Source organism: Phaethon aethereus, assembly GCF_964289735.1.
Source record: "Phaethon aethereus genome assembly, chromosome: 12".
Classification (NCBI taxonomy): domain Eukaryota; kingdom Metazoa; phylum Chordata; class Aves; order Phaethontiformes; family Phaethontidae; genus Phaethon; species Phaethon aethereus.
Genome location: NC_138588.1, coordinates 17,514,003 through 17,536,765, shown reverse-complemented (window position 1 = coordinate 17,536,765; position 22,763 = coordinate 17,514,003). Strand labels below are relative to the sequence as shown.

Sequence of the window (22,763 nt, the reverse complement as noted above, 5' to 3'; positions counted from 1 at the left end):
TAAACCCATTGGCAGTCTGGTCGGAAATAACAGTGCTGGCTGTAACTGCCGTTACAAGAACTGTCCATTAAAAGTGGACAAATCGTTAATCACCCGGCTGCTGGCGCCGGTAATTATCCGGCTCCTTGCCGGACCGCGGCCGCTTGGGCCCTCCGCGCCGCCGTAGGGAGGCCGCTCCCCCCGCCCCCTCGCTCCCCCAATATGGCCGCCCCGGCAGATCCCACCTCAGCCCGCCGCCCGCCAGGGCCGCCGCTGTCTGCCCGCCGCCGGCCGTAGAGAGCCGCGGGGCCGGCAGGCGGCCGCCCTCGCGGGGTGGCGGAGGGAGCTGTGGGGGGCTCCATGAGGGGTTGGGGCAGCCCCAGGTCGGGCCTGCCCAGGCGGCTGACTCCTCCCTTGGGGAAGGAGGGTGCGCTGGGGCCGCCTCCGCCGCCGCCCGCCGGGGCCGCCGCCGTGTGACTGGAAGCGCGCAGCCCCGAGTGGCTGCGGGGCGCCAGGCCTGAGCCGGCGGGCGTCGACACCCTGCCCCCGCGGGACGGGGCCTCCGGGGCCCGGCCTGCCGCTCCCTCCCCGCCCGCCGGGGTCCCCGCCGGCAGCGACGATGTTTTCTCTCAAGCAGCCCAAACCCACCTTCAAGTCCTACCTTCTGCCGCTGCCTCAGGTAACAGCCTTTTATTTCCATTAGCGGCCTGCTGGGCTCTGCCCTGCCCTGCCCTGCCCGGGTCCCGTCCTTGGCCTTGGCCGAGGTGCCACCCCCGGGGCAGACCGCCCGGCGCGGCGGCGGCCGGGCCGGCCCGGAGTGGGGCCCGCGGGGCGCCGGGCGCCCGGGGCTCTGCCCGGCGGTTTTCCCCCGCCCGTCTCGAGGTTACCGGCCTCGGGCGTAGTAAACCAGCACCTGCGCGTCCCTGGAGAGGCTTCCGAGGGGCCCCTAGGAGCCCTCCGTGGCACAGGGAAACAAAAGCTGTGCAGTGGATTTGAAGTGCAGCCTGTGGCCTCTTGCTCTTTGAAGTCACGCACAAGCATGAAGTGAGCCTGTGCTGGTGACAAGCCCAAACTTTTGTCGAGGAGCAGAACTGTTCTCAAAGTCAAGTCTTGTGTTGATTAAAGCCGGCCAACGTGAGGCTATTTTGGAAAGTTGTGAATAACGCTTCAGGTGTTTGGGCTCGCATTCCTCTTTGTGCTGGGTGGGATTGGCGTTGTCTGTGTTCGCACTGTGGAATACTTTGAGGAGAAAAGAGCTGGTGCTTGCCTGATGCAAATAATTAAACTTCCATTGTAGCCATAATTTCACACTTAAAACTCTGCTGACGGCATAAATAGGAAAATCAGGTATATATATAATCGAGTATGTATTGTAGAATACTATATATAGTGGCTATAGTATCAAGTATATATAGTAGAACCACCAGGATTTTTTGTGTACTCTGGGTGTGCACTTGACAGAATGTGATTTCCTTTTTTTTTTTTTTTTAAACAAGGCAGGGCCTCTTTTAGCAACATGTTTGACATGTTGACTCATTTTTGCTTTTTCACAATTTCTTGGTAAAAGTGAAATGTCAGTGCAACATAGTTGTGGGTATTCCTAGTCCTGGGAAATGACGATACCTGTCAGTGTAGGAACCGTAGGTGTTAGGGTGATTTCACTTGAAGGTTCTAGTCTTTTTACAGAAGTATTTTTGTTTTGAAGGTTTGTAACTAAAAAGTAGGTAGACATGTATGTGTTCTAGGCTTTGTTGTTTTTGTAATTTTTCCTGTGTTGGAAAGTCATGCATGTTAAAAGTTGGTCAGGGGTTTTGTACAAACTTGAGTGTCCGTATCTGTGTCAAGCTTGTTGTAGGACTTGAGACTTTGTGGAATGTCAAGTCAAATTGTTTTTTGTTCATCCTGTGACTTGTTATAGCCTAGATTACACAATTAGTTAAACATTAGCATTTTAAATATTATATCATTCTTTTGGTGCAAAGCTACATGTACACAAAAATGTTAATATCTTTATGGAAAACTGTTGCTCTGATTGGATCCTGGCTCTTTAAGATCAACTTTTTAAGTTAAAAGAAGAACTTTTGTTTGTACAGGTAGATTCTGATTCTTAAGTAAACTATAATTTGTCTTTTCTCTAGGCTGAAGACCATATAGCTTCAGAACCAAGGATTAAGAAACTGGAACCAGTACTTCTGCCAGGTAGGCATAAATCAGGAATTGGGCAGATACCTCAACAGGGATATATTTAAGCCTTTTGTTTATTAAAAAAGAATTGGTAAAATGTAAATGGTTTTCCCTGTTTTATTGTGATTATTGATATATATCAATATCAATACATATCTTAATCTTAGCATGTTCCTTGAGGGAACGTAACTTCTGAAAATAAAATCTAATGATATTTGCATCTGTAGAAAATTGTTCTAACCTGCTTGAAACACTAAATAAATGCATAGCCAAACTTGCCTATATAATGCTTTAGTATGTGTAGAATAATATCTTGGTTTTATTGTGAGTATTTGAAATGAAACCGTTGTAAATTTTGTAATGTTTATGACACCTTTTGGAAGACTACTAATAATTATATCTTTGTCAGATAGTCAGACCCTCACCTGTGTGCAGAACCCAGTACCATAGCATGTGTTGTAGTCTTCCCTTATTTTAAAGGAAAATATTCATAGAATTTCCAGTAGGTAGGTATGCTTGACTTCTGTCTTGGAAAACTTCTAATGCCATCTTTATTCCTGTTATGTAATTTTGGAATTTGTAAGTGTCTTTAAAAAGGTTATTCTGTATAGGTTTAGTGTGTGGATGAGAAAAGTGATGTTTTTATTGTTGTTCATAATTAAATATTTATAAAAATGTAGGGTATTCCTGACTTCCATTTTTTAAATAAGAAATAATCTTTGGTAAGTGACATTTTGATCAATGAGGATTTCTAAAAGCCTTTTTCAGATCCCAAAGGAACAATCTACTGTTCTCAAGGTTACTTTCATTGCAAACTGTACATCACAGTCATAAATCTGGCTTGCTGTTTCTAAGGGTAACTTTAAGTTAAAATGCAGTATGCCATTCTGTTTTACTTCTTAGCATTCAGTTTATGTGTTAATAAATATGAGTTAACACATACATACTAATGTAGGAAGCTATTGCTGTCATGTTGTCTAAGTTGATAAAACGTGAACTTTCAAAGTGATCAATAGAATAAACAAGTTACTCTTAAAAAAATATTTTGGTTACTGCTTCGTATGGGACTGTTGTTAATTAAGCAGTACTAATTGATATGTGATATAGTCCAGTGAAGTACCTTAAACTTAAGAAGCTGAAATATTGTGGAAGAATTTCAACTGAAAGAGTAAATAACAACTGACTGAAACTCTTCATGAAACAAAATAATACAGATTGTGCTTGAGGCATAAGTGCCCTAAAATACATTGCTAAGATTGCTTGGTATTTGAAATACAGTAATATTTTTATGCTTGCAAAACTTCTGCTTACCACTTGGCATCTTATTGGTTATGTTGCAGTTGATATTCATCCAAGGTCTTTGACTCACAAGGAAGTGACTGCATGTTCTTCTCTGAGACATTCCACAGAAAATGCAAGGCAGTACAAGATTGCTTTTCTCAAAATGTAACACGTCTTGCCTTTACTGTGGGACGTGTGCATGAGCAGTTACAGAAAACAACTTCTGTGCAGTAGCTTTTTGCGGTGTGGTTTGTTCATTATTTGTGAAACACTGAAGTACATGTAAAATAGTGCTCTCTGGGTTTGCTTTTCTCAACTGGCTTATATTTCTCCCATGTTTGGATCATTTCCCTTGTCTACGCTATCTTTGAAATTGGCATTTGATGGCTTTTGGGACACTTGTAGTAATTTGCCCCAGGTTATACAGAAACTGACTCAGAGTATGACTTGCCACAGGGTTAAAATTTCCACCTCCATATCATTCAAAGGTGTTATTTTGAATTATTTCTTAATAGAATTCACTGCCCTGTACAGCCACAGAATAGCTCTAACAAGATCTTCTCATTTTTTGTAAGCACCTGTCTGAATGAAGGTGGGGAGGGGTTTAGAAGTGACTTATTTAAAATTACTTAAATTAACTCTTCCTGTTTAAAGTTAAGCACTGGCCTAAACACATTCATTGTTTCTATCACAAAATGGTGCAGTAGGAAAGTATATAAACAAGTACACATTGTACTGTTGGATAGACTGGCTTTTGGATTTGTCATAACCCAAGTTTCTGGCCAAATTCCAAGTCATTTAATTATATTAAGGCTGACTTGCACTCCCTTGCAAGTACAGTTTGAGTATGGTATTCCTAATATCCCATCCTTAATAGTTGTGTGAAATTGCGTTTGCCCTCAGGAACAGAGTTAAACCTGAGTGGATGAACATTTATTACACTTTTTTAACTGGTGGAGTTTTTAAGGAGTTCTTTTGGAATTAAATTCTATTAGCAAACATAGTTACTGGCTTTAGTAGTCTTTGAAAACTGAAAGTAGTTGTATTAAGCTTTTGATTCCTAAAACATAGTCACTTTGAGGGAGTAGCTTACTAAAATTGAAATTCCAAAGTAGCTAAATACCCTACTGTCTAACTTGTATTTCTGTGCAGTGGAGGTTATGTTCCAGACATAGAAATAATGAGTCAGGTTACAAAATGGTGAGTTTTTTATTTAAAAAAAAAATAAAAAAAATTGCAATTTACATTGGAATAAACTTTTAACCTGTAGAGTTTGTTATTAAAGTTTCCTCTGGTGGCCAGAGGAAAAGAGAGATTCACCTATTCACCTTTTGGAACAAGTCTGTATTCTCATGGAACTGTGTACCTTGGGGAGGGTGGTGTATTAGGAAAAGCAACAAACATCATTTAAAGCAAGTAAAAACTTTGGTTGTAAGTGCAACATTGATGCTGCAGTAGGGAAAAACAAATAATTTTATAGAATCTGGTATAATTTCATTCCAAAACACATGATGTGGGTTTAAGATGGAGTTATAAAAATGTTTTGTCTTTTCTTTCTGCAGTTCTGTTCTCCTAGTGTAGCTTTCTGATCAAGAGTTTTTGCAGACTGAGTTGGAGAGTTGGCCTGTGTAACAGTTTCACTTTTTTTTCCTTTGTTTGCATAGCATGTTTTATAAGCATGTCAAAGAGGGGAAAATAGAGAAATAGCAGATAGTCTACCAGTCTGTTCAAGTGCCTTGCCTGGCTTTTGGGGAATTAGCTTGTGTGCTTCAGGGGAGAATGAAGTTAAAGTTGTTAAACTTGAAGGTGTGTTCTGTTCTGGTAGTCCATTGCAGCCTGTTTTCCACAACGTCTGTAGCATTTTTCAGACATCGACTTAAGCATACAAAAAAATTGTATGACATAACTGCAATGCAGTACTGCAAGCAGTGCTGCAGTGTGGTTTAGGCAAGATCAGGCGGAAAGGTCCTCACTGTTGCTCACACAGGATGTTCTGCAGGTGATTATGTAACTAATGGAACATCTGATTAAGTGTGAGGAAAGGATTGTTCCTCCCAAATTTTAATACCCACTTGTAATTATTTTAAAGTGTTGCTCAGTACACTAATTTGCTAGTAGGTTAGGTTAAGTTAGTACCTGGAAGTTTTTACAAAACAGCTAGAAATGGTTTAGTTGTTCTTGTTTTTAAAACTTTATACAGTGAAATTATAGAAGTAAACCGAGTTAGAATAGTATTTTTTTTTATCTGTAGGAATTGCTCACTTTAAGGCAAGTTAAGGGAATATTGGTGGTGAGCTGCTGTTGCAAAGCAGTACTCATAGTCTCTTGTGTCTGCGCAGTGTTTTGTGGTCAGATCATAGAAGTCAACTTCAGTGCAGTCATAGGTGTGTGATGACACCCATGATGGGTTTATAAATGGTCATAAGTACAGCTGGACTGGATCAGATGTCACCTCTTGCTGACGGTGGCTGCCAGCAGGCATGTAGGAAGACAGAACGGGACAAGCAGCACTCCCAGCTGCTCATTCTGCCCTCCCTGCTTCCTTCAATGTATGGCATGGAGATTCTCCTCTTGAAGTAAGGTAGTGGGGAGATCCAACTGCACAGTTACAGAGCATCATAGAGTCAGTGCTATCGTATTTCATTCTTCTCGCTAGATTTTTCCTAGATTAATTTATCCAATTGCTTTCCATAGCCATGTAAACGTCTATCATGCATGGCTTCATCTGGCAAGTAGTTCAGCAATTTAATTATATGCTGTTACAAACTACACTTATTTTTTTGTTCTGAACTTGCCACCATCTAGTTTATTTCGATAAATCCTAGTTCTTGTATGACACAGCAAACATCAAGCTGTATGCCCCCATTCCATGTGATTCATGATTTTCAGACTTGTGTCGTATGTCCGCTCTGTTTTGCTTCTCTAACTTAGTTGTCTCGGTCCTGAGAAGCAGGCTTTCCATATCTTTAATCATCCTTTTGAGTACCTCTGAACATTTTCCAGATGTGCTGTGTTCTTGTTGAGGTGGAATTACATATCGTGTTCAAGATACTTGCTGCTGGATATATTTCACTTTTATCTAATAATGCCCATCTAATTGGTTTTACCACCTGCATTTTGATTTGCTTTTTTGTATACATGTGCCCTTAGATAGGCAACTGACTGTAGAAATTTAATTGTGGGAGGTTTTTAAGACTGTGTCATGGAAAGTTTTAATCCTTTAGAAGTGCCTGATTCTCTTGGAAGCTAGCTCCTGGCTTTTTTTTTTTTTTTCTGAAAATCCTTAGTACATTAAGTCATGTGTTCCAGAGCAGCTGCAACACATCTTGTGATAGAAGGGAAGTACACTTCTTGGTGAGGCACCCTTGTGTATTAGTATCCCAGGTACGTTTAATCCTGACTGCTTTGAACCCCTGCGCCTCTTTCTTGGCACTTTCATTTGGTTTGTGGTGTCCCAGAGATGGAGAGCAGAGGGCATGGTGCTGCAATGTGAGTGCATGATGCCCGTGCTGTGACAGGGCGGGGGAGTGGCGGTGGTAAGAAATGGAGACCGAGTTAGTGAGGTTAATGCTTAACTCCAGAGACTTGTCAGGTCTGCTTTTCTTGTGTATTAGGAATCATTTTGGCTTAATACCTCAAAGGGGAAACTGGGATTGTTTAATTGCCTGGTTCAAGCAGTAGTGCTGTTTATTGTCAGTGCTTTTTTCCCATGTATATTTCTGGAATGAGTTGTTGATATTCAAGTAGGTATTGCTTGATCTTTTAAGGATCATCATCTGTTGATGATGAGTAGTGGTAGCCTATCAGTGCTGGTAATAACTGAATAGGACTTGCATGGAGTCCATTTCTGATTGTTTCCAAAGCATATTCAGTTGCTGATTCTTACTTCCAGTTGTGGTGTGCTACCCAAGGTTTTCTTATTCATTGTGCAGCTGATTAAGACCTCATATTGCAGAGTTAGGGTTTTTTCCCCTACATCAAGTTTCTTATTTGAGATTGCAGTGTTACTCTACAAGTTTGTTTTTAAAGTTACTGTGTGATATTAGACCAGTAAGTGAAATAGCTTTTGTAATTTCAACTCATTTTCAGGAGTTGGTGTCATACAAGAGCATGAAATTATTTTCAATGTTTCAGAATGGCCGTTTGCAAAGTAATACAATCCCATAAAGCTCTTCTAAAGTAGAATTTTTTTTTGGTCTACATTAAGAAGATTACTGAAAGTATTATTTAAATAAACTGAGAGCCTCAAATTCTAGATTTGAAATCTGAAACAGCAGCTTTCTGCAAACTAGTCTTCCATAGTGCAAGAAGTTTTAAAATGAACCAAGCGTTTGACTTCTATTTAGAGGCATCACTTAGAGTAAGTATATAGCAAATTCTCTTTTCTATTATAGCTTTTTTGTTTGTTTGACTCAAAGTAAATTTTCAGGCATGGTTTGGGTTCGGTTAACTGCTTGTTTTATTTTTGGTTTTGCTTTTTTTTAAGAGTTGGCATCATATAAGTACTACCAAGGCAGTCTGCATGTCGAATCTAAGTTCCAGATACAGTCATACAAGTGGATTTTACTGGATGGAGTCAGTTTGTTCTGCCTTCTTTGTTATGAATATAGAGGGCATTTCTTAAAGTTTCTGACTAGTAATATATTTTAAGTATGTGTAAATATCTACAAAAATACTTTCCTATTTGCAAGAGATTAGCTATAAGGCAATATGGAAAACTTTCTTTAAAGGTAGAAGGATGACCATGCTTTAAAATTAAATATTTTGATGTTTCTGCATGTGCGTTCTGCAAAACAGCTCCAAAGTAATTAGTTTCTGCCCACTCTGTCCCACATATATTTAATGCCATCAGTCATTAATGTCCAGAAATGGGATAAAATGTTAACGTAGGTTCTGAATTGTCAGCTGACCAGACTACTGGGGTCTTTGTCTCTGGGCAACTAAATTTGCTTCCAGTGAAGTAAGTCTTCAGTGAGCTGATCTGTAAGGATCACTTGTTTCTGTATTGATTTATTTATTAAGCCAAACCTGAGTAATTTATGATAGACCCAGTAATGTATTACAAGTTCAGCACAGCTTCTGTAACTTGTATTGGTGACATAGTTCTAAAATAACAGGCTGAAAACCACAGTCCTCTCAAATTGTTACTGATTATATTGTTTAGCCAAAGTCAGGCTTTGGGAATTTGTAGTTTATGTAGCCAGGCTAAAAATATGCAAAACACAAAACACTCTTCCTCCTCACTGGCTTGTCTATTGTTTGCATTATGGAACTCTGACCAAATAATTGCTTAAACTTATTTGGGGGGGTTGGTGAGAGGATTATTTTAGCTTGGCCTAAAAGTACATACTGATGCCAAGAGGAGCTGTTTATTATTCCATTTTTCTCATCACAGGTGTGTGTTCCAGTTAACTACTTGGTGCTGACACTTTTTTGTGCAACCAGAGAACAAGTCAGATTAGAGAGCTAATTCAGATGAAATCAGGACTGACAAAAAAGGAAGAAAAAATACATGGTTAGAAGTATTTTCAACTGGATCAGTTCTCTGATGTGACTAACAAGGTCTTTCACAAATGGCAGTGCCAGCACAAGGGTTGAGGTGGGAATGAATGTTCAATACGGATTTTTTTTCCGTTTTAGGGGTAATGCAAATTGATGGATTAAAGCAACACTTTAAGCATGGTCAGCTTTTTAATGTACTGCAATACTTTGTTTTAGATCTAGTTGCTAATGAGAGCCTTGCTTGTGATGTATGTTCCCTTCTTGCCATGTGAACTCCTGTTGGTTGTCTGCTCTATGTTCTTGTGTCCTTCACTGCATTTCTGGGCTGCGGGTGAAGTTTTTGTGGAGCATCTCATCCTAGTTCAGAAAAGTAGTACCTTTTCAGATCCTTCCTGTGGTCAGTTTCTTTTACAAGGTTCACAAAGATTAACCATCATTGGACAAATACTGGTTTTAATCTTGTTATTGTGCGTGGGGAAAGAATAGTTGTTCTTTGAAGACTTTTACTGAAAAATCTTTACTTTTTTCCTTACTGAGCTTTTCCAAAAATTTATGTAAGCTCTTGTCATGCTCTTTCTTTTTTTCTGTTAGTTAGAACTCTAGAGAAACTGTGTAATATTCATATATGATATTTTAATAATTTTTCTAATCAAGTTGGCAAAGCAAGCTCTTTTTGATACTGTGCATTTAAAACACACCACTCTCCAAGCAGTGGTTAGAGTTGTTTTTTGACAGAAATCCTAGGTTCTCCTGTTAAAAATTAATGCAAATGGAATATATCCAAATTGTTTTGCATTCCCCAATAATCACAGTATTGAGCTGTCCTTTTGGAACAACATTTTTACTTTGTTTTTATTTTTTTGCTTTCAGCAGGTGTACAGAAAATTGAATGTAGTCTATTTTTTAACTAATAGTGAATGTATTGGAAAATAAGGAGGGGAAGATGGCCGGTACCTACAATAGTGTGAAAACAAAAAACCTGCACGTACCTTAAATCCTTAAATACATTGCGAGCTCCTGAAAATCAGAAAAGAGATAAAAGAACATTATTTCATGAGTTTACAAATGCTTTTTTCTTAAGTTTGGAACTGATTGAGCACACTGAACAAAAGATTCATTTACAAGTGGATTAGAGACATTTACATCTAAATGCTGGGCGCATACTAATAAACTCATTCAATTTTGGTATTCCCTCTGCAAGAGAACAGCTAAGAAAAGGCAGCTGAATGGGTGAAGATGTTGAGTTACTTATTAATGAAGTTTTTACTGGAAATTCTTACTCAGAAATTTACAGAAGTCTGTTATTTGCCAGTTATTTGGGAGCACATTTAGATCTTTCTAAATACAAGTGAACTCATTAATGTGCATTTTTAATGGTTAAATGGCTACTTGAATTAAATTTAGCTTTTCTATTGTGAACTTTTTAGACTATCTTTTATGTAAACAAGCTGTTTTTCTGTTTTCTTAATTGGATATAATCACCATCAGCATTATAAATGAGGAACAGGAGTTTAGTTTCCTAAGTATATTCAGGTGCTAGGTTTTTATGAATTTAGGTAGGAATTGCGTGACTGCCTAAGTACTTAATACCCTCTATTGTCTTTATATCTATTAGACTTTGAACACTAAACATATTCAGATCTTGATTTAGAACTTCAGTGCTCATTAAAGAAAGCTTATACTAATAAATCTATTCTTATGCTTCTAGTACAGCATTGAAAATTTTCCTTAGCAACATGTAGGGTACCTGCAAACCTCTTGAGCCTGTATTATTCATATATGGAGTCTGATTGCAGGCGTTCATTGCCTCTAGCGAGTGTCAGGTTATTAATGTGCTAGAAATAGCATTTTAACATATATATGTATGCATGTGCACACATGCTCTGTCTCTATGCATCGAGATGTGTGTATATGTATACACACAGGATACAGTATAAATATGTCACCTTGTAAACTGCTCAGTTACCTTCTTTCACTGTGCAACATTTTTGTATTCAGTCAGTATTGTTAGATTTGTTGAATACTGTTCAGTCTGTTCTACCTCGTGCATTAGTAAGGTTGTGGTCCCAGATACTATTCAGTCATCCTTTTCAGTCATCTTTCTTCCCTGAAAACTAAGGTTTTAAGATACGCTGTTGTGCTGTATTCCTTCTGTATTCTGTATTCATAGGCAGCAAAACTGTGCTAGAAACAGTTTTGGGTGGAGGGGTTTGTCAGCTGCTCCAGTGAGCAACTGAAAACCTGGAAATTACTTGATCTCGTTCTTTGGCATGTTTCTTGAATTTTAAGCTAAAATAATACAGAATCTTAAAATAGCAAACATGAGAACTGGGTATATGGGTGAAAGGATTATTTATGCATCTCCTACTGCTACAAAGAATCCAGACCCTTGTGTCTAGAGAAAATATGGAAATTTCCAATTACACGTTCTAATGCAGTGCTAATTCTGGCAGCTCTTGCATAGTTTTTCAGATCTATCAAATTTCCTTATGGTCTGATTGCCCTGTTATTGATAAGGGCAACAAATAGTGATAAAGTTGACACAAAATACACAAAAAAGCTAAGAACATTTTTGAGATATTTTGTGTGATCTGCATGTACGCAGGTTATTAGATCCAGCGTTCCTGATAGTAAGTTAAAAAATTACTACCTTCATAAGATAAACAAATTAAACTTGATCCTGTGGGGCATGGCAGCAAAAATGACAAAAATATTGTTCAGTAGTAGCCAAGATGGTGCAGAACATCCTTTATTTTAGGATATTACTGATTAGCCATTGTGTTCTCAAATTTTGCAGAAATAAATTGCCCTGGAGCCTAGGCCAGACTCAGTGTATGACTGCAGGCTGGGGAGACAAAATTGGTGCTGTTGCACAGCAGCTGTGGTACCTCTATTGATCGCTCGTTCTGCTGATCATAGAGTTCAGCATTTTTAGTCATGCCTTTGTCTCCAATTCCCATGCATGCATGCTCTGCTTTCTGAGTTTTATTTGGATTGTAGTGAGTTATGCATTATGCTGGATTAGATATACACCATGAAGTCTCTTAACATCCAAAATACAAAGCAGTCAAATTGCATGTGCCTTGGTGAGGTTTAGCAGAATTTTTCCTGTTTCTGAGGCTGTGTGTTAAGTGGAAGGTGTATTAGCTAGATAGATCCTTCAGTCTCTTGTGTTGTTTTTGTGATTCATGTGTTCAATGTAGAAATATTTTTATTAAACATGATTAGGCTTTATACATAAGGGTGGCAACCTGTAATTTTTCTTCTGGTTTCCTGTCAGAGTTTAAACAAACTGCTCTTGTCTCCTGAGATCATTCTTTGACTGTTCGAGTCACATGGAAGTGTTGACTGCTGTTCCCTGTCTGGAACAGCTTGTGACTGTTTACTGGAAAAAAGCAGCAGCTACATTGTAAAAATGTGCAGTGTAATATCTCTGAATAGCTCTGTTGTTGACACTTGTGTAGAAAATTCACCTACTCAACTACCAATACAAGAAGGGATCATTGTGCAAGACCAACATGTACTACTTACGTTGTTTATCTACTTTCTGAAATTTGAGTTAAGTTTGGAAGGTTTGTACCTTCTTGTATTGCTCATTATAGATGTCCAAATGAGGGATAAAAGCCAGGTCAATATAAAATTCCAAACCTGCGTTTAAAAAACAAAAAAGTTCAGTTTCTGGAGGCTTTTGAAAACTGTATTAAATTTGCATTGCAAACTTTCTTATGCTTCATTGTAAATGTTTAAGCCCTTTGGTTGAAATCTGTATGCAGGTAGTCTCTGTCTTGCCATGTTATAATACTCAGGTTCAAAACTGACAGTTTTGTGTTAAGGCTGTAAACTTGAGTGCAAAAGAGAAGCTAGGCCAAAAAATCCAGAATGTGTTTGTGTTGGATGAAATGAGAATAAATGAAGTTGCACTAAAATAGGATTAGTATTAACATGTTGTAGTGTAGCCGCACAATTATCAAGAATGGAGGAGGAAAGTACCAAAGCCAGTCCTTTTTAAAGAGAATAATGTAGCAGGCATGTTCTAAACTGTAGTAGATTCAAACTGAAGAAGTTTGCCTGAGAGCTGTAATGGATCTCTTATTTCTCTACTGCTTTGTAGCATCAAAGATATGAAGTACTGAAATAGTTTGGTAATAGTAATTTGTGATTTTAGCAAAAGTGTCTCCTGTATGACTAAAAAAATATTACACTTGATAACATGTAAGAGAATATTATATAGGGGGAAAAAAATACTTATGGAAGTTGCACTTAAAAATGCAATAATACACTGGAGGTACTGAGAGAGAGAAGAATAAGAACTGCTTAGGTTTAGAACAACTGACTTTGTGGCGAGGGGAGGCTTCACAGGTAGAATGTGACTGAGAACTTGACATTGAATAGGTGAAGATTAACACCAACTATGAGAAGGAATTGCTTTAATATATAGCTTGGGCTTTTGCAGTTATTTAAGTAAATAGCTTATTAGAAAAAATGCTGGGCATTATGAAGCTTCAGGCCAGACTCTCTGCTAAAAGTATTGAAACATTTTCATTACAGTGTTTAACGGAAGTAGGGCTTGTCATTCTCATGTACCCCATTATAAGACATTGTTTTCAATTGCTGTGGACTTGGCTGAACTTTAACTATTTGTACTGAAGCTGTCAGAATCTGATTATTTTTTTAAATTCAAAAACTTATTTAACCACAGTTTAGTAATGTTTGAGAAAAGACTTTAAAGCTCCAGCACTTCTGGCATAGATTATGCATGTGTATGATAACCACAAAGAAACTTGTCCCCGTACATCTTCAGATGGTCACAGAACACTCAACATAATTCTGCCAGCTCAAGGCTACAGCGTTAGTCCAAGAAATTTTTGTAGCTGTTTATCACAACTGAACTAAAAGCAGGGACTCTGCTGCTGCTTAGTGACTTCCAGGCTCATGCCTAATCATATTAGGGGCAGCAGAGCTAGTAGGGCAGCTTAGCTAAATAGCTTAAGATGAGGAGCATGTGCAGAGGCTGGGTCTCAAGACGAGCAAAAGGTGCGTTTCTGCTCAAGTGTTTGCAATGCTAAAGACAGTTCTTTGAATGTATGGTTACTTGGGTGCAGTGATAATGATGTGAGGAAAATGCCTTCTCTAGATCAGGAGACGGATGGGAGATTTATTCAAAGCTGTATCCATACTCACTGAGCGTGCAGATAATGGATTACTGCTGTTTATAGTCACCCAAAGAACTGACTGTGTTCTTGAAAAGCATAGGACACTCTGAAAGGATATTTCAGGCAACTGTGACTAAGTATGCCCAACCTATTACAAGCAAATTAGGCTTTAGCAATCTTTATCCTTAGTCTTTTTTAAACAAAAACCTATGGCTAGTATAAAAATGACACTTTTTTTTTCTTGAACACACTTCCACGCTACTTATGGTAGACAGCAGCAGCAGGAGGTGGTTGATCTGATGAAAGAAGTGAAATCCCCGTACAGGAGTAAAATAAATGACCAAGTTAATTTCCTGAAGTAAGAATGAAGTTACTATTTAGCTTTCAGAAACCTCTGTTGTGGAACTAAAAAGTAACATTATGTATAGTGATTTACTTTTTCTTTTTAAATGGATGTCGTCTCATTTGCCTGTATGCTTTTTTATTTCATAGCTTATCCCAGATGAATTAGCATAAAATTTTTTTCTTGATTTGTATATTCTGTTTTGCAAAAGGAAATGGTTGGTCTCCTTCCTTAGATGGTCACAGTAGAAACTTTGAGATGGTGAGGAGTGTTTAATGTGTTTGTGTTCTGGTTTTTCTCTTATGAAATCACCTGAAAATCTGTTTATAAACGCAAAAGTAGATGTGGATTGATCATTCTGACTTCATGAAGTTCATAAAACTCTCTAAAGTACTTAACAATGGCCAGCTAATTGCATTTTAATATTTTAAAATAAATAGTAGCTGAAATACATGAATGTATGCCTCCGTTTAAAGGACAGTGTTGTCCAAACCAATGAATTATTAATAGTGAAGAATTGCAGAATTTTATGTCTGAGTATAAGGAAAGTGGTGTGTGTGTGGGGGGGGTTTTGTTTGGGTTTTTTTTTGGTTTTTTGTTTTTTGCTTTTTAACTGCTACACAATGTTGTCTGTTTTGGAAAAGTAGTCCCTTCCCCCTGGCCCCTTCCCCCTGGTGTGGTGTTAGTTAAATGCCAAGTTTACCCAGAAGAGGTATATAATTTGAAAATAGTAAAGAGTTAGGGGTTTCTGGGTACTACAGACTTTGAATTGTTGTACCTGCAAGATTTATATAAGTTTCCCTTTTCCCCTCCCCTTTTTCTGTTTTAGGTGAAATTGTGGTAAATGAAGTAAATTTTGTAAGAAAATGCATCGCAACAGATACAAGTCAGTATGACCTGTGGGGCAAATTGGTTTGCACTAACTTCAAGATTTCCTTTATTACGGATGATCCAATGCCACTACAGGTTTGTTATTGTTCACGTTGCTACATCATGGCAACAAGTGTGATAGAGCTAAAATGGATTTAATTAGAATACAGTGAATCTGCCTCATATCTGATATACATATGATGCCTTCTAAAACAAAGCAGGCTAAATGATGAGGTTCCACTGTCCTGTTCTGAATGTGTTGCTATTCCATCCTTTCACTGAGAATATCAGAACAGAGCAAGTTTGGTATGAAGTACAGCCAGCTCTATTTACCTCTGTCTGTGGAGACTTTATTGGGAAGTGGTTTTTCAAAAGGCAAAGCAGGAATTGTATAAAAGCACGGTCCTCCTTGAAGATATAATTGCGAATGTTCCTGTGACTAGACGAGCATCGGATCAGCAAAGCCTTTAATGTGTCCAAGTTTTATTGGCCATTATTACTGATGGAGGACAAAGTAACCATGAAATGAGTTTTCATTGTAGATGAAGCAACAAGGAAAGGGGAGAAAGAGACAAAGTCTTTGTTAAAGCTTAACGTGTGACATTCAAAACCTCTATCAGTTTTTGAACAGCGCAGCATACAGAGCACCGTTTGGAAATCCAAGTTGCGAGCTGTATGTTATTTTCAGTAGAGTTTTCACTTTCATTTTGGGCTTTTAAAAGAAACACTCCATTAACTAGGCATGTGTAAAGCTCTGAAAGTAGATAAATGCTTATTCAGTAATGGTTAGTAAGCTTGAGCAAAGCTACTTTTAAAATCTAATTTTTGACATGTAGTTGTCAAAACTTATTTCTGAAAGTGGAAGTAATATTTTTTCTTTCTATGGTTACAGCAGTAGTTGGAGGTGTTTTGTTTTGTTTTTACACATCACATCGTGTTGAATTTCTAACAGCAATTTTTGAGGCTAGTAAATTCAAGTGCAAGTAGTGGGGTTATTTTCCATAACCCACTGGGGTTTCTAAACTGGTGTACATGCACCAGCACAAGAGAGCTGTTTCCACAACCTTTAATTGCCTGTGAGTAGGCAAGGGTGGTACATGTCAGCAAGGTCTTGGCATGCCTGAATTTTATCATAGTTTCTTCAAAGTTGTGCTGTATGTCTGGTTGCAAACTGCAGAACTGCAATTAATGGCTATGAGTTCGTGTGTTTCAGAAATTCCATTACAAAAACCTCCTCCTTGGCGAACATGATGTCCCACTAACATGCATTGAGCAGATTGTCACAGGTATGTCAAAAATAGTGGAGTATGACGACAGGCTTTAAACTTACTCAGTTCAAAACTGTGAACTGTTTGTTAGGTTGTGCAGAATTGTTGACGTTAAAGATGTTATGTCATTAATCTTCCCTGACTTGAAAAATTTGGTTTATTTAAAATTCGGATAATAGCCTTAAAAGCTGAATAAAACTTGGTGCTGTGCAGACTTATTAAGTTGGGTCTTTATATTGGTTTTAAATTTAACTACAATACTGAATCAACAGGCGTTCTAGGGTAGACACCTGTTACAGCAGTACAAAATTTTGTTAGCAATGTTTTTAATATTCATGCATCTGAATCGCTTCCATTTAAATATGCTAGATTGCAAAAAGCGCATCACATACAATTTACACATAGCTGGGATATCTGACAACAAAAATGCTCAAGTTTTCAGTCTTGTCTTATTCTTAGAAAGTTAGTAGCTAGTGGTCCTCAAATCTACAAATGACAATAGACATCTTAATCTAAAGAAATTACTTAAAATACTTATTTTGAAGAACCAGTTTTTGATTTGGTGGATACTTTAGGCTAACATGTTTGTTACAAGATGAAAAACACTCTTATTTCACTCTTCAATTTCATACAACTGATAATTTTTCAAATCCTGATTTCAGTGTGGACTGTTAAAATACTTGGTTTTCTGACTGTAGGTAACTTAAATCATTCCTTAGTTTTCAGTGCCTAAAGTTATCCAATAATCCATTTCCACTTTGGTAGCTGGTTGTAATCACTGTGAAAAGATTAATGTACATCTGAGGAAGGATATTATGAAGAATGTTGGGTTTTTTTAAATGAAGAGGTGCTATTGACCTGTTACATGGTCTTGCACTGGCCCACATTTGTTGCCCCTTTTCAAAAATACTAGGTGGAAGTGACAAAACAGTTGCAGTACTGCAAATCTGTTAATGACAATTCTTTAGGGAGAGATGTTTATAAATGGGGTGTTGCAATCTTCTTATATGAGCATTATATAAATTGTCAAATAATCAGTTCTGCTAAATAGGGGGGAAATGCCAGACAGCCTCAAAATTGTTCTATTGGTTATGTTCTCTCTCACGTGAAATGTGTTGTTCCTAAATGGGAGAGGACTACAGACAGCTCTAACTTTGAAACTTGAGGGCTGACAGATTCTAGATTATTCTTATGTGCATGTTTCCCCAAACTGTCAAATAGCATAAACGTTTGCAGTTTCATTAGAAGAATGGTAGAAATTCTCTAGGAACCCTTTCTGCTTAGCTTTTCCATTGAGGTTAGAAGCTCTTTAGAAGGGGAGGGCAGCACTTCCTGCCACTCACTTGAGGAGATTGTTCTCTTATGTGGGTTTACCCTAAAGTTAGTGAAGTGTAAGCTTTTACTAACAGGAATTAAGGGGAGATTTTCACCCATGCTGCAGAAGAGGCTGCTAGATGGTTGTTATATTCAAGGTCAATAGCAGGAGGTGTCCTAAACACTTGTCTTGAGTTCTCTGAAAATACTTGAGTTTAACCCAGAAGATACCTGCAACCAGGCAGCTATGTCAATTAGTCACTCAACAGCTATGTCCCCCAGTTTTCCCCGTTACCACAAATAAAATCTCTGTGCCTTCTGTGATGCTTGGTTTTTACAACTTAACCTTCTCTGTTTGCAAAGGAGGTACATAGGCCAAGAGACACAGCCTGTCTGGTTGACCAGCTGGCAATTTAGACTTACATTCTTGAGTTTTATGTAAGAAAGCACTTACTTTATTTTTTTTCTTTAACTTGGATGTATAAATACCTCCCCCCCCCCCCCCCCCCTAGCATGTATGCCAATTACTGTGCATCAGAAGGGCATTGCAGCATACCCAATTAACTGTCTGGGAGCAAAAATTGCTCTTGGGAATACTGCGTGTTAATTCCTTGTTTGTGAAGTGTTGATGGACAAAAATAATCTGGGCATACAGGAAACTAATTCAGCCACTTGTTTGAAAGGAGATTGATCAACAGGAGGACCTATAGATTTTCTACCTCAGTTGAACATTTGAAATGTACTATTAAATGAAAAACTGCTGGTAGCAGCATTACTGTGTCTGTTGAGCCAGTCTTGTGTTGTATACTTATAAAACACTATCCGATAACTTTTTGTTTTCTTTACAGTGAATGACACCAAGAGGAAGCAGAAGGTTCTTGGTCCCAACCAAAAACTTAAATTTAATCCAACTGAATTAATAATTTATTGCAAAGACTTCCGTATTGTCAGATTTCGTTTTGATGAAGCGGGTCCTGAAAGTGCAAAAAAGGTATTATATCTTCTTATGAAATCTTGCCTTGTAGTCATTACATGTAGCAACAGCTGTGCTAATGAGAACATTTTGTTTGATGTTTTGATAGAGAAATAGAGGGAAGAATTGCAAATTAATCACATTCTGTTAGAGTATTTTGATTTTTGTCTGGAGTCCGAAATTATTAGGTAAAAAATTTAACATGATGTATTAACTGTTTCTTTTCATATATGATAAACCTGTGTTTTTTGTCAGATCTGTTGTACTTTTAAAAATTATTAATTTATTAAACAAATCTTTTTAAAGACTGGAATTTGAATACTGCATTGCAGCTGTACAACAGATGTTTATGTTTTATGGAAAATGTTTGAAACTTTAATACATTTTCTGAAAGTCATAAGCTTAATTTGCCCATAGGTACATTTCTTATTTGCTTCACTCAGCAAACTCTCCAATGAGCTCTTGGAATGACCGGTTTGTCTAACCTACATAAAACTATATGTGCTCTTTCTCAACATTTTCTTAGAAAAGACTTGCATACCTCTTGACAAGAGGAATTACTTCTGTCTGCATTCCTCAAACGTCATTCCTTCTCCAGCTTTAACGCTTGTTGTCATAAGTCTCACCAAAATCGTACAATGTTATTTAACCTGCTAAGGTCCAGATCGGTTTCTGCTAATCGGAGATGGTTAGCCTACCTAAGGTTAGCTTGCCAGTTTACGTGTGCTGGACTGGTGCCATAGGCTAGTTGAGTTACAGCTCCTCTGACATCCATGGCACCACTTCGTGGCCAGGCGTGGCACAGCAATCGTTTCGAAAGGAATGACCCAGTTTGCTCACAGAGATTAAGAATTCTCCTCCTCATTAGGATAAAGTTTGAGCTTAACCCTGCAAGTCCTAAGAACCATCTGCCTGGACGTAAGTCTGTTTGCAGGTGTCAACTGAGTAACTGGTGAACCAGTTCGTCACTTCTGCACCTTTTACCCTCTGGTACAGATCCATGGGCAGAAGCCCAGTAAGGAAGTAGACTGTTCTTCCCTTGCTACTTCTCTGTGTTCCTCCCGCCTGCTGCCTTTGCTGTTTGTAACCTTTCATGTTTGGCAATCTTTCAGCAGTCAATTCCCCTTTCACAGCTGCTCTGAAATCTCCCTGGAGCAGCCTGTCTACTGCAGTATCTTTGTAGCAACTGTTTCTAATTGGCTGTCAGAGGCACTAAGAAGAGTGATTAGTCTGGAGGAGGGAGGAAGACAGTATAAACTCAGGGTCTCATTAACACTTTTTGTGCTGCATTTAATTATGCAAGAGCAAAAAATGGAAGTTTTTTATGAAGGTGCTTGCTTTATACGTTTATAGTTACATGGTCTAACATGATTTCTTTTGACAGGAAGAACAGCAAGTTCTAGAGATTCAGAAGGACCTGAGTCTGGTTATAAAGCTAGTACTGGTGGTGACCAAAAGTGTAGCAGTTGCCATTGCCAAATATCAGAATGCACTCACTAGAGGAGAAAACTTGTACAAATCCTAATATCAACTGTGTGGCTACTATTGCAGTTGTGATGCATCAAGTAGCTTGCTGCAACTTTGTGTGGGTGTATCACAGAAGCCCACTTTTACTGAAGGGAGATAAGATTCTGTTAACCTAATCTAATGTTTCCATAATAACATTATTCTGTTACCATTAAACATAAATGTCTAATACCATGATCCTTAAATCAGGTTTCTTCTATCAGGATTTTGCTTCAATTATTTTGGGATGCTGGTGAGCACAATTAGAACGGTCTTACACAGCATATTGAATGAAGTTATTTTGTTCTTTCTGGCATTTAAATGGCATGCTAGCACCATGCTCTTAAATTTTGTCTGGCTTCTGTTCCTGCCCTTCAAATACTACATATTAGCAAGGCTGTCCTGATGTTTAAAAACAAAGGAGGGTGGTCAGACCTCCTTATAGTTTTGAAGGGCCTCTTTAATATATATTTACATCCAGTTACTTGTGCATGAAAACACTGGTAGCTGTCTACTTGGAAATAATTTTGTGTGCATAACTTTTGTAGGGAGGACCAAGATTTAAAGTATAACTGAGATCTCATAAGAGGGAATTCCTGCTCTTTTCTTTGGCTGAGTGTGCTAGCATTGTTTTCTGACCAAGAGAATGCTGTAATAGAGAACTGACCATGGAGCCAGAGGTGCTGGATGGGAGAAGCCTGTGGAGATCACCTAGTCCACCTTTCTCTACAGAGTTGCCAGGATTAGATCCAGGTTAGCTGTGGGTTTTTTCTGGTTGTATCTTGAAAACCACCAAGGATGGAGAGCCTTCTTCCTCTGTGGGCAACCTATTCCAGTGTTGCATGTTTTTCCTGATGTCCAGCTTGAATGTCCAAGATGAGTTTCTGGCTGCTGCCCGTAAGGTCATCTGGCAAGACCGAGTCTGTAACAACCTTCCTGGTCGTGGTTTCCATTGCATAGCTAAATGAGCCCAGTTTCTTCAGAAGATGTACTTCAGGACCATAGTCATCTTGGTAGCCCATCACTGGACCCTCTCCAGCCTCTCCTCTTTCCCTTTGACCTGGGGGCATAATCTCCAGTCATCTCTTTGACAAAAATCAAAATAATTGTCAGCTCTATTTCCCCCCCCTCACAAATTTGCTTCTGCTTATTTTGGAGCTAGATGTGAACACCTCCTGAGTAAAAAATGAACTGGATAAGTCGTGCTTATGTGTTTTATGAAGGTTTTCTAGGGTCCTTAGTGTTGAGAAACTGCAGAACTCAGAATTTCAGTTGGAATTGGTGAATTGTGCAGGTGTGGTGGATCGACCCAGGCTAGATGCCTGGTGCCCACCAAAGCTGCTCTATCACTCCCCCTCCTCAGCTGGACAGGGGAGAGATCATTCACCAATTACTGTCACGGGCAAAACAGACTTGACTTGGGGAAATTAATTTATTACCAATCAAATCAGAGTAGGATAATGAGAAATAAAAACCAAATCATAAAACACCTTCCCCCCACCCCTCCCTTCTTCCTGGGCTCAACTTTGCTCCTGAATTCTTTCCCTCCTCCCCTCCAGTGGCGCACAGGGATGGGGAATGAGAGTTATGGTCAGTTCATCACATGTTTCTGCCACTCCTCCTTCCTCAGGGGGAGGACTCCTCACACTCTTCCCCTGCTCCAGTGTGGGGTCCCTCCCACAGGAGACAGTCCTCCAGGAACTTCTCCAACCTGAGTCCTTCCCACAGGCGGCAGTTCTTCATGAACTGCTCCAGCCTGGGTCCCTTCCAGGGAAGGGTGCCGTCCTTCAGGAACAGGCTGCTCCAGCCTGGGTCCCCCATGGGGTCGCAAGTCCTGCCAGCAAACCTGCTCCCACATGGGCTCCTCTCTCCAAGGGGCCACAGGTCCTGCCAGGAGCCTGCTCCAGTGTGGGCTGCCCACGGTGTCACGGCCTCCTTCAGGTGCATCCACCTGCACCAGTGTGGGGTCCTCCACGGGCTGCAGGGGCACAGCCGGTCTCACCATGGTCTTCATAGAAGGCTGCAGGGGAGTCTGTGCCCTGGTGCCTGCAGCACCTCTGCCTCTCCTTCACTGACCTTGGCATCTGCAGAATTGTTTCTCTCATGTTCTCACTCAGCTCTCTGGCTGCAGTTGTGCAGGTTTTTCCCCCTCTTCTTAACTCTGTTGTCTCAGAGGTGCAACCACCGTCACTGATGGGCTTGGCCAGCAGCAGGTCCATCTTGGAGGCGGCTGGCGCTGTCTCTATCGGACACAGGGGAAGCTTCTAGCAGCTTCTCACGGAAGCCACCCTTGTAGCCCCCCTTGCCATGCAAACCCAACACAGCAGGCTGTAATTAAAATCATGTCTGAAGTATTTATGACTCTGAAGTTTTTTCAAATAAGGTTTTTT

At 39.3% G+C, this 22,763-nt stretch overlaps 1 protein-coding gene across 1 annotated transcript in view; it reads left to right on the top strand.

The window, feature by feature from the left end:
• Positions 1–598: 598 nt before the first annotated feature.
• Positions 599–22,763, top strand: part of MTMR10 (myotubularin related protein 10) — a gene marked incomplete at both ends in the record, with an annotated part of 38,279 nt that continues 16,114 nt past the window's right edge. The window contains 5 exons of the mRNA XM_082005107.1: positions 599–658; positions 2,118–2,178; positions 15,272–15,408; positions 16,526–16,598; positions 18,743–18,885. Of these exons, the coding sequence (XP_081861233.1) occupies positions 599–658; positions 2,118–2,178; positions 15,272–15,408; positions 16,526–16,598; positions 18,743–18,885 (474 nt within the window). The remainder of the gene's footprint in view (positions 659–2,117; positions 2,179–15,271; positions 15,409–16,525; positions 16,599–18,742; positions 18,886–22,763) is intronic.